Source organism: Geospiza fortis, unplaced genomic scaffold (assembly GCF_000277835.1).
Source record: "Geospiza fortis unplaced genomic scaffold, GeoFor_1.0 scaffold41, whole genome shotgun sequence".
In the NCBI taxonomy this organism is placed as follows: domain Eukaryota; kingdom Metazoa; phylum Chordata; class Aves; order Passeriformes; family Thraupidae; genus Geospiza; species Geospiza fortis.
In genome coordinates, this window is record NW_005054299.1 from 14,585,517 (window position 1) to 14,597,745 (window position 12,229).

The 12,229-nt window shown below is 39.7% G+C and overlaps 1 protein-coding gene across 1 annotated transcript; it reads right to left on the reverse strand.

The window, feature by feature from the left end:
- Positions 1 to 17: 17 nt before the first annotated feature.
- Positions 18 to 12,109, reverse strand: HNRNPU (heterogeneous nuclear ribonucleoprotein U). The gene is made up of 14 exons (XM_031059720.1): positions 11,974 to 12,109; positions 11,491 to 11,623; positions 11,294 to 11,367; positions 8,804 to 8,943; positions 7,120 to 7,219; positions 5,939 to 6,051; positions 5,275 to 5,538; positions 4,891 to 5,010; positions 4,182 to 4,310; positions 3,645 to 3,813; positions 2,870 to 3,109; positions 2,413 to 2,615; positions 1,282 to 1,353; positions 18 to 865 (listed from the first exon to the last, which is right to left on the reverse strand). The coding sequence occupies exons 1-14, from the start codon at positions 12,107 to 12,109 to the stop codon at positions 812 to 814; spliced, it is 1,947 nt and encodes a 648-aa protein (XP_030915580.1). The 3' UTR covers positions 18 to 811.
- Between the last annotated feature and the right edge of the window lie 120 nt (positions 12,110 to 12,229).

Below are 12,229 nucleotides of genomic sequence, written 5' to 3' on the forward strand. Positions count from 1 at the left end.
CCCATTAGACAACTGGATTTACAACAAGTTTTGTTTAATAAGAAATGGGCAAAGCCAGCTTCTTTTCAGAATCAAAATGCAGAACAAATGGAAAAAAAAAATTATGGTGTTGTACCTTCACAAGTTTGAGCCTCCACAAATAAAGCAACCGAGTTTTACAACTTTAAGAGCTTCTACATACACTCCACCATCACTATTTAGCCCCAGGTTTCCTCTTTGCCCCCAACATCTCATTGAGATCCAAAAGTTACAAAAAAGTCCTAGTTATTGCCAGAAACTTTTGCCTCCCCCTCCTCCCCTCCCCACCCAAGAGCTCCATAGAGAGGGTGGAGTGTAATAGGGAGCTTTACATAATCTCATGGTATTTGAGGGCTACTAAGATGCCTCCATACGAATCTGGTTGCTAACATTTCTATCATATTGTGACATGACTCACGACTGTTTCTTAGAAATTGGGGGATGGGGAAAAAGGAGAAAATTCTTTAATAAAAAGACACCAGGTACAAAGCAACGTTTTACTTTTGTTGTGGTAAAAAAAAAGTCACATTTTACAGATAAAATGTAGAACCCTGAAATACTGACACATTCTCTTTTCGTGCACAATGCTGAGGTTCTCTTACGAATCACTTTAAAACTGCAATTAAAAATGTACAAAAAAAGAAAAGAAAAAATCAACCCACAAAGCTTCTAAAAAAGGAACCCGCAGGCACTTCCTCTTGTGGAATGTTTAAAAAGTTAGCCTACTAAAGAAAACAGTCGACTTCTTGTGAAGGTTTTGGAGAAATATGTATCAGTTCATTTATTTGGGTATTCAATAATATCCTTGGTGATAATGCTGACTCCATGGCTTCTGACCCCAGAATTGCTGCAACAGATTAATAAATAGTTAGTTTTAACCTGCAATCACATAATGGTTAAGTTTCTTACTTGGGGGGAAAAAAAAAAGCATTTAGCAAATGTTCCCCTGGAACCTGAGAAGATTAAAGTCCTCTCCAATCACAGCAAGCTCCTGAACAACTGAAGGCAGTTAAAAGTTCACTTCACAGCAGTAATGTGAAGCCAAGTACTACATACCATTAAGAACATTAAGCCACAACTGGTATTTGATATATCAAGACCATCCAGGCAGATTAAGTTTGCACAGGAAGCTATTTATAGTGATATTATCTAGCATTAGAAGATTCTGCTATCCACTTTTGACTATGCATCTCTTTATTTTAGTCAGCATTTTACAACATTCAAGTTAACAATCAGTAAGAAGGTAAAGTTGGGACTACTTACACCCTGCTGCCACTGGTTGTAGCCCTGAGATTGGTTTTTGTAGCCACGATTATTTCCCCTTCCTCTGAAGTTCTGCAAGAGGAGAGCAGTTCTTAACTACTTTGTCTATACACATTTTTTAGCAGTATCCTAATACAAATCTTTATTACAACCAAAACATCACACACCACATAGAAGTATCAGCCCCAGGTTAATAGAAAAACACACCGCCAAAAACAATATAATGCCAAAAGCCTCCTTCCTCCCCTCTAAGCAACTGCTTTTTAAGCATAGGGGAAAGAACCCCAGAATTAATAAACCAGCTCCAACTGTTGTTGCCTGGTCTGGAAAGCTGGCTAATCCAGTTTTGACTCACCCTATTTCCAGCTCCTAAATGCACCAGGACAACTAAAAATACAAGAGCTTGTCTATTTTTAGTTAGGAAAGGCTGTAGTTGCTACAAGGGTATGTTATCTGATCAGACAAAAGGATATGGGTCACACAACTGAAAATAGACAAGCTAGCCCACAAAACTTCAACAGAAGTTATGGTACAACAAAGGGACATTGACACAAGTAGATAAAATTTTGCTTTTCCCCTGTTTGTCAGTATTAGGCAAACCTGAGCCATGTTTACTGGCTTGGGCTCCATCTGCTGGCTCTTCAGTAATCCCAATTTTGTTTTTCCAATACTTCCACCGATATACCATCAGGTAAGATCTAGGCTAGTGTGTCTTTATTAGTTGTGTTTGACACCAGACACCAAAACAAAGACTCTGTGTGCAGAGCTATTTTGAGAAAGTTCTCTACATGTTTGATAAAGATACACTATGACCCTCAGGCCAAACAACAGTTACTATTATTGGGGAAGGGGAAGAAACACACAAAAAACCAGAGACCAGCCTTTACACATACGCACTAAAAATCTTCATTTTTAACAGGACAGAGGTACAGCCCTAACATGAATGCCCTGCATCAGCAGTTGTTACACAACATTCAGAGCCCATGGCACATGTACTAAACTATAAAGGCCTTGCAACATGGCATCAGTGTAGCACCACAACCAAGTCTGTGACTCCTCACAGGCACCACAGCTGTCAACAACATCCAAAGCACTGTAGTTCAACTAGCCAGCCCGCCCTCAAAGCATCACCTGGTTGTAGTTTCCCCTGTTGGGCATTCCACCTCTGTTATAGTTTCCTCTGTTTGAGTAGCCACCTCTGCTTGGAAAGACAGGGCCGCGAGGATAGGGGTAGCCAATTGCTCCGCTGCTGCCACCGCCACCGCCGCCACCTCCACCACCCCGCTGAGGCATGTTGCCTCCCCTCCTGTTATATCCACCACGATTGCCAGGGACTGCAAGGGAGAGAGAGTTACTTTAATCAAGTAATTGTTAGGTCTTACATATTTCCTACACCAAGATGAACAGTGCAATCCAAGGTCTGACAAGCCTCTCATTTAAGCTGAACAATTAACTATGTACTAAAACATTAAACTTACTGAAATTGAGATCAAGGTTCCCACTATATAATAATTGCAATGCAAGTACTACAACCTTTTTCCCCAGCAGCAGCAACCTCCAGAAGTCACAGATTTATTTCTAGACTCACCTCCTCCTCTGAAGTTGCCCCGCATGTTGAATCCTCCACGTCCTCTCTGACCCCTATTAAATTGATTTTTATTGCTCTTCTTGTTCTTCTTTGAGCCAGTGTTCTGCTTCTTTTCTGGCGGAAGAGCTTTCTTACTTTCTTCCTTATACTGTTCCAAAAGCTTCTGAGCTTCTTCTTTTTGCAACTCTACATAGATTATTTCATCAAAACATTCTGCTACCTCTGGCAGTGTGAAGTTCCCTATAATTGCAAAAACACTGAGTATTCAGCATCTACATTCAGCTATAATCAAAGCCACAATTTAACCACCTTTCCCCCATTCTTCCTCCCACCCTCTGCATCCCCTCAGCATAGGGACAAAATTACATAATCTGAGCATTTAGGAAATATAACAAGTGACAAAGGAAATAAACAGGTCTTCATGGAGTTGCCAGTACTGTTCCAAACCTCGAAAACATTCTACCTATCTTTTTTTTTTCTTTTATAAGCCTCCACTCAGAACACCAGTTTCTGCCAAATATGTCACATATATAGGGCACTTTATGCCAAGACAGCTTTGTGCATCTGCATGAAGCGTATCACCGTAACTGAGTAGTGTTAAGGACTGCAGCAGAGGGAACACAATATAGTGTTATCCTACCAAGTTACAATAGTCTTCCAGTTTTGTATAAGTACAACTGTTTAAGATAAAGTGGTTTTTTAGACTTCACGTTTACTTAATCCTTTAAACAGATACTCAGCATCCTAAAACACAGTATAGGATTATGTTCCATGCCTTTCATTTTGAGAACTGCATGCTCTGGAAGATCTTTTCCCTCCACCTCTGCCTTCTTTTGTGTTCTTTGCTTGTAGTCTTCATCTTTTGGGCAAACAACAACTGCTTTGCGCTGGAAGCCTGCAAACAGGCACATTTTTCTCCTCTGCGCAGCTGCAGACACATTTGTCTGAAAAAAATGCAGTAACTTACTACACGTAGCTGTCATTGTAAGAGTTAAGGAAGTCAACTTATGGTGTATAGACTTCACCTCTACAAGAGCTTGCAATGAAGTTTACAAATAACTGGACATAAAGATGCTGCATAATGCAAAGTTACGAGCTCGTATCAATGTGTTAAAACACTTCCTCCCACATCCCATAAATCTAGAGAAGTTCAGACAAGCATTTGTAGTAATATCTCAACTTTGTGTCCCCTGAATGAGTAGTAAGTCAGTAACTGAAACAACTGCTATTATAATATAACTTTAATCCCAATTAATTACTACAATACAGCCTATAGAAAATTTTCTTAACCGTTTTTCACTGAAGCTTCTACCTGATCCAAAATGAAATTCCGCTTCTTACGAGCTGCGATCTCAATGAACTTTCCAAGACATTGTGGAGCTCTCTGCAACAGTGTGTTAAGTTTTCCAGTGTCTGCCATCTGACGCTTAAAACCTGCAACCTATGGAGAAATTTCCCAGAGTCAGTCAGTGTAGTCCTGGTACATGTGGCTGACATTCTTTGCTAAATGCTTTCCACCACAGTTCAAGGGTTGTTCAATTCAAGGCCACAACTGCTGCAAACTCATCACTGAAATTCTCAACCCTTCCTAGAACGTAAGAGATTTGTTCAGTTCAAGGTATACTCATCACAATACTAATTCCAGCTCTGAGAACAGTGATGTATAGAGAAGTAGAAATACATTCAGTAGTCAACAACAGCTGACTATTTCTTACATTTTACCACAAAAAAGCTTCTGAATCTTACCATGTGCGAATTAGCAGCTCAGCAAGGTAATAAAATCTTTACACAGAACCATTAGGTTGGGAAAGATCTTTGAGATTACTGAGTCCAACTAACACCACCCTTGTCAACCAGACCATGCATTTAAGTGTCACAGCCAGTCTTTTCTTCAATACAAATGGCCACTAGCTAACTAGCAGCCAGCTTCTTTGATACCAAAGAACCCCATGGCAGCCAAAGACCCTGGATTTACAGCAAGTTTTCAATATATCAAGAAATAAAAATGTCTTACCACTTACCATCATTTTGTCCATAATAGTATTTGTCCCAAGAATATTGTATTTTCCAGGATTTGCTGCTGCATGTTTGGTAACCCATGTAGTCTTGCCAGCTCCTGGCAAGCCAATCATCATCACCACCTATGACAAAAAGTTCTGTATTTGAGATACTAGTTCAAAGATTTTCTTTAATACACAGCTTAGCCCAGCAAGCCTAATGGATACTGAGGGGGGATGAGGGGGTCTTGGGCGTGGGGAAGGTAGTGGTAGTGAACAGGTCACAAGACACTAAGTATTAAAGCTCCCAAACAAAAATGTCAGAGTGAGATGGAATAGTCCCCTTAACTCTTAACCATTTCCATCCATGTGCTTTAACAACTTTTGAGATCATCAGGAGAAACTTACTTCACAATCCTTCTTTTGCTCAGGTCCCTTTGGTCCTCGGACCCTATCCTCCAGGGGGACCTTCTGGATGAAGGTGTACTCTTCAGGTACTGGGAAGTAGGGTTCCTCCTTCTGACCAAAGTTAAACTCAACCGCACAGTTATGGCAGAGAACATGTGGAAAGAGTGGTCGCCCATCAAGAACTTCCTTGCTTATTTTGAATGCAACACCAAGCTCTTGTCCATTCTTGGAATATGAGAGTTCCACTTCCTCACCATCAAAATTCTGTTTTTCAGACAAAGCATTATTTTGGATAAAATTAACTCACTTTATACAGTTAATCATCACTTCATTCTACTGGCTATGTTCATTTAACTTCTGTAACACTGTTATTTCATAAAGGAACTAAAACAAATTTTCTCTTCTAATGAGTCACTATCAATGATAATTTTGTTCAAGATCTGATTTTTTGTTAAAAGGCTTTAAAAGACATTTGTCCATGAGTATGAAATTATGTTGCCAGCAGTCACTGTCAGTAATAGCTGCTGTTTCTACTGCCTGCCTATGTTAAACAACTTGTCTTGCTCCCATGATTTTATGTATTTGCGTTACTGCTTCTAACATCAAAGCAGTCTAAAAATTCAAGGATGTTTCCCCTCAAAAGAAAATATAAGTGAAAACTTACAGCAAAACATGCAATCACATCATTTTCATCAAACTTCTCACCAAAGTCTTCAGTCTCACAATTGCAGGTCTTTATTCCTTTTAGAGAATAACCGTAAGAAAATTCTTCTTCACCTGAAGGAACAATTTAAACTAATTACAAAAAGGCTTTTCCATCTAACCTTTTAGACATAAATCACCTTACAGCTACTTAAATAAGCTGCTGTTCAGAGTATTTTTATTAATGCCAAAACATCTGACACCCCCCAACAGCTATACAAGCTCATTCTTCTATTCAGTACTTTCACTTGAGATAGAACAGCAGTGTTTCCTCATCCCTGTTTAAAAGCTTTATGCTGCTGGTTCCAGATTTATGCTCTCAATAAAAGCTGAACTGTCAGATAAAGACATGAACAAGTATTTTAAACTACGAAGACCTGATTATGCACTGGTATACCTGCTGTAACGTAGTCAGAAAGGCTTTCTGAAGTTAGTCTCCAGGAGCACTTACCCCTCCCATTTTAAAGGGAGTTTAGCAGACAGTCAGCCTATGCAACAGCTGAGGATGAAGCTGCAAGGAACAAGCTAACAGGAAGTGTCAAACACAAGGACTCAGGTGTGACTTAAGTAGAAGGCTGTTGCTGATGTCAGAACACATCAACTCACCAATATTTCCCCCAAATATATGTTCCAGCAACAAGTTACAAATATTATCATCATCATTTGTCATATATAAAATGGAAGCCATACTTCTTTCTTTCCAGCAATTTACAGAAATTAGGATTTCCCCACCAAATAAAAAAAAGATAATGTAGTTACCATGGGTTAAATTTTATACCATGCACTACCGTTTAAAAGTGGAGGGAAGGGCAACTCCCCTTTTCTACTTTTGATACTACATGAAAAAGACAAATCCTTTATCTTGTCAAGTATTTAACAATGTTCTCCATAACCCACACATAATCATTGGAAGAATTAATTCTTAAATTATGGCCCTAACCCTTACATGTCTGAATACTTAATGACTTTATTTGGCCCTAGTAATGAACTTTCTCACATCACATCCAGAGAATGACTCAAATTAAGATTACTTTTCACAACACACAGACTACAGTCCCTAAGCTTGTCCCCTCTGCTTCAGGAAAAAAAAATTTAAAACTTCAGCCACATCAACACAAAAGCAATTAAACATTTAAATCTTACCAAGCAACATTCCACTTGTGTTCAGTGACCAGCCAACTCGCACTTCATGTATGTCAATGTCTTTTGTATACAGGTGTTTAACAGGAATCTTTTCTGTAACCTATTTTTAAATTATTCAGTAAAAGGTAAGCAGTATTTATTATACACTAACAAGATGGAAGAACAAAAGGTAACATTTTGAACCTTTACACTTTGGTTAAATCTTTGCAAAGTCTAAGTGATCACCTTTAGCAAAACCAAAACATGCTCGAGAATATCAAACTGCAACTAGTGACTAAACAGCTCTATCTCCTGACTTAGCAATGAAGATTGAAGATACCATGAATCTTTATCACTTTGTCACAGCAGCCCCTGTCAGTGGTCAAAAGCCTTAAGTCCTTTTGACATTGTATTAAAATCACAATCAATACGAATATTTATTTAAAAAAACAGAGTTGCCATGAAGTTGGGATAAATAGTACATTACTTAGCTAAGAAAATCTGCACTGTATTAAAAAAACTGCTTCTTAGAGGGAAAGTATTACACTATCCCTTTTCACTGTGAGCAGACTTCCTGGGCAAGCTGCCAGCTTCCAAACAACATAACCAGATTAAAAAAAAAAAAGAGAGGCAACAAACAAAAACACCCCAGAAACCCCAACAAACCACCTAAACACACTGGAATCTACATGCAGCCAGTTGTTTTTAACTGTCTTTAGAAACTTTACTAAAAGGCAATAAAAAGCCCATCAGTATCTTATGAACCTCTGCAACTATTCCAGTCAGGTGACTGAGGTGAAACTCATTTGAAAGCAAACAGGACAATAAATAGTGACATAAACTTCACTTCACTGGCCTTTCAAAGTTACAGGTGCCAACAGACACAGAAATCACTGCATGCAAAAGGCTGGATAATGGGATCACTACCCAATTCTCATGGTAACAGTTACATTTGAAAGCACTAGAGGAAGAGAACAGATTAATATACACAGGCCCATCATACGCAAAGAAGCCTTTAACATTGCTAAGTAAAAAAGAAATCAGAAAAATAAATTCAAGCTTCGTGGTTTTGTTCCTCTTTCATCAACAAGCTGGAGAAATCAGTTTATTAGAAGGCTGATTGCTCTTTGCCATTCTTACCCTTCAGGAGAACTCTTGCTCTCAAAATTCAACCACCTGCTATATGCTCACATTCAATGCATCCTGTCAGAGTTAATGATGTTGAAAGGGACCTCTAGAGGTCATCCAGCCCAAATCCATGCCTAGAGCAGATCAAACTCAAAGACTAAGCAGAACCAGAAAGGACTGTTGGGATAACTTACATTCCTTTAAAAAAAAAAGTCAAGCTTTCTGTAATCTTCAGAAAGCACAAGCAAACTTCTGAGTAGAGAGTATAAAAATACTTTCAGTGTTGATGCATGAGATGACAAGTAGAATTAATGATTAAAAAATAAGACCAAAAGTATCATATTCAGAACAAATGTAGTGTTTGTGGGTTGTTTTGAAATTTCTGGGTTCTGTCTGTTTGTTAAATCAAAGTTCTTATAAAAGAGAAAACAGTTTTGCAAACTGAGCCATCTTCTTTTAAGAGAAGGCCGTTTAAGAGTCCTGTTCACATCAATGTGTTTCAACCAAGTCCAAAAAATGTGACAAGTATAAATATTGTATTTAAGCATGCAAAAGTCTCCCATAAACATTAACTCACCTTCATCTCAAAGCAGACTTTGCCTTTAGAAACTCCATAGGAGGCTCTCCCTCCAGCCCAAAGGAAAGCAAAGCTTTCCATGGTCAGAGAGGAAGCACTAAACCGGTCTCTTGAGATTTTAAAATGCAGGTCACAGTTATCTGTTAACATAAAAATTATTCTGTTTACTCTGATTACAAAATTAAGTACAGGTGTCCAATTTTATGCATTAAAGATGATGCCAGCTTTTAAGGGTGATTTTAAAGACAAACTGCCAGCAAGTACCCATGATCTTTCTGAGAAGCAACATGTCTAGATGGAACTGCAGACTGCAGCTCAGCCAGAATCTTAGGAAAAGCAAGCTAACGAGTAATTTTCAAGGTGCCATCTTCACTTCTGTCACACAAATTCCCTCTATTCATGTGCTTAAAAATCCCTAACTTGCACCGTATCTGTTTGAACCCTCTGTCAGTTACCTCTCTCCATCAATACAGAGCCATCTGCATCGTGCTCTCCAGTACCCTCTAGAGACCTGATTCTGAAGCAGCCTCACTGCTCAAGCCCAAGCCTAAGGGCTGCTAAGAAGTAAATGGGAACACAAATGTTTTTATTTAAGTACTGAAGGTAGTCTTTGGTTAATACAGTCAATTAGCAAGTCAAATTAGATGATGTCTATTAAAATAAAGGCAGAGAAGCCAGATGCAGATATGCTAAGCACAGAGAGTGTGCTAAGAGAACCTACTTCAGCCCAGAAACTCGACCTACACACTGAATTCACCTATCACTCCAAGAACCTAAGCAGAACCTTGGTTTTACAAGCATCTTCAGAGCTGCACACCATGAAACTGCAAACGAATGTCCCAGTAGGTTTCAGAAAAACAATGCCAAATCCTAACAAGAGGTGCAGCATGCAACACTTGAATTCCCTAGAGCAAGGAATCCACAGAAGCAGCTCCAAACCTACCTGATGGTTACAAGAAAGGAGCAAAATGAGCAAACAGTGAGGAATTCTGCTCTGGTATAAAACCTGCAGGATGCCAGAATACACTAAAATGCAGCCTGCCCTGTACTACTGGCAACTCTTATGCACAATATTTTATTTTGTTTGCATACAGCCACCCCCAATTTCAAAAATACTATTCGTGATCCAAGTGTCTTCTCATTAGTACTGCTAACTCTTATTTGTTGAAAAACGGATAAAATCATACAGAAGAAACCCACGTTTGCAGGCTACCTTTAGAATGGGAGATGAGAAACAGAATTTGAAGTTACAGCTTCTTCATAAGACACAGGCAATAAAAAGCACTTAAGAGTGGCTAAACCTCTTACATGTCTGGATCACTGTCCAGAAGAGAGAGTGCCAATTTGTTACACAATTCAGCCTTACAGCTATGTTTGAATCTTATCTCTAAAGAGTCTGCCAACACTTTAAATCAGAACTTGTCCAGTAACAAGATTTTCTGCTAGAAAATACTATTATTACTAGAAACAGTAATAATGAAAAGCAGTTATTTACTCAGCTATTGGAAAAATCCAAAGCTCCCACAGAAGTGGCTACTCACCAGGTTAGCAGCTAGAAACTTGAGACTTAGTTAGCAAAATGTCAGGGATGGCATATCCAGCAATCTATGTGACTGTAAACTAATACCTCCTTCCATTTCAAATCATTTCTTGTGGAATAAAACCACCTGAAACTTCTAACAAATATACCAGACAATGCCAAAAGTTAAGCTTTCCTTCCATGGCACTGTAAGAATCCAACAAATTCAAGCATTACTTCAAGTTTTCTAATATTGTGCTGAGTCCTTATACTTACCCTCAAGAATACAAATGTCAACTCTGCCATAATGGAATGTTACAGTAATAATGATGTTTATAATCTGCCTCAAAAAAAAACTCGGTTTGCAGACACTGCTCACTTTCTGTGCTCTGCTGACCAAGTCTCTCTGCATTCCACTTGCACAAACCACCACCCAAAGCCCACACACTCACAGGTTACATGAATGGGTCATTTCTGAGGAGGCATTACTAGATTTTGTTAAGTTTATTAGAAGACAGAAAGAACACTCCACTGGTCAGTACCTAAGCAGGGTATGCTCACTTCCCAAAGTGTATTTTGTAAGCACTTACGCTGTTGTCTCTCTGAGCTTTCCGGGCAGAAGTGCTGGACAGCTGTTCCATCGAGCTGTCTGCAGGGTGTTCTATGTGCACTCTACACTTACCCACCTAAGCTTCCATACCAGATTAGTGTTTTGGTTGAGATTTCTTCACAGAACTGTCTATCACTACAGAATTACAGAAACCAAGCTTATTACTGCTAACATACTCAGAGCCTTCTGTTCTTTTCTTTGCTAAAAACGGGTGGAAATACACTATTTTTCTTGTTTTCTTAAAATTACCTGGTAATGAAAATCAACAAATATTATCCTCCCCGTCTCAGAAAGCGTGGCAGTAAGATTAGAACCCTTAACACCACATCTTTCCAGAGCAAAGGAAAGCGTGTTTACTCACAAGTATCAAGACAAACCACTGTGTCGTCAAAATGTTCATCTTCTTCTTCAACAGGTGGTTGAGGGGACTTGGCCCTGAAAAAAACAAAACCAAACAAAACATAATAAGGCTACATGTATTTTCATGAAGTTAAAACAAGACTTCTGTACTCTATTCCTCCTCATCACAAAATGCTGCCCAGCACCAATTCTATTTACCTGCTATACTTGTTTTCCTCAATGTATTCAAAGTATCCCCGGCCATGGTCTTCACGTGGTCTCTTTACTCCCCTCTTCTTCTCACCAGGCTTTTGCTCCGTTTTACCATCTCCTGCAACAGAAGCAATGAATAATTTACATTATTGTAAGTTTTATTTTAATTGGAAAAAAAATCTATAGCATGGTTTCGACTTTGCAAACTGCAGCAAGCTACAGCATGAAATAAGCAGTAACATCTTAGAAAAGAATTTTACTATGTTACTAAGGTAAAGGCCTGTATGTTGAATTTTCACGGGAGACTCAAAACTTGTCGCTAATCAGAAATGATTTAGCAAACGGAAGTCGCCAATACACCACGCAGCAGCCAGTACGGCCCTCAATATTATGAGCCCCACTGAAACCATCCCGAAAAAAAGAAAAACGAAAAAAAAAGAAAAAACTAAAATGGTAAAAAAACCCTCCTGACCCGCCGCGCCTCCAAACCCGCAACACCATCACCACCCGTCCACCACGGAAGCAGCGGGACATTGCCAGCCGCTCGCAAGGGCACCGTGCGATCCGCACGACTGCGCCTCCTCCCGGCGGGGCAAGGCATCCCTCCCCCCCCCCCCGCCTCCATTGTACCGCCAGGCCTTCCCAGCGCCATCCCGTGCGGCGGCGGCGCCCAGCCCGGAAGTGACGTCAGGCGCGCCCCGCGCGGCCGGGCGCACAATGCACAGCGCGCCCCAGCGGCCCCTCC

Bases quoted from the DNA above. Each gene is read 5' to 3' on its own strand.
- HNRNPU (XM_031059720.1), bottom strand. From the start codon at position 12,109: ATGGAGGCGGGGGGGGGGGGAGGGATGCCTTGCCCCGCCGGGAGGAGG. The intron at 7,220-8,803 runs GTGAGTTAATGT...ATTTAAAAATAG, and splicing joins AAGTCTGCTTTGAGATGAAG to GTTACAGAAAAGATTCCTGT. The intron at 4,311-4,890 runs GTAAGTGGTAAG...ATTTCTCCATAG, and splicing joins CTATTATGGACAAAATGATG to GTTGCAGGTTTTAAGCGTCA.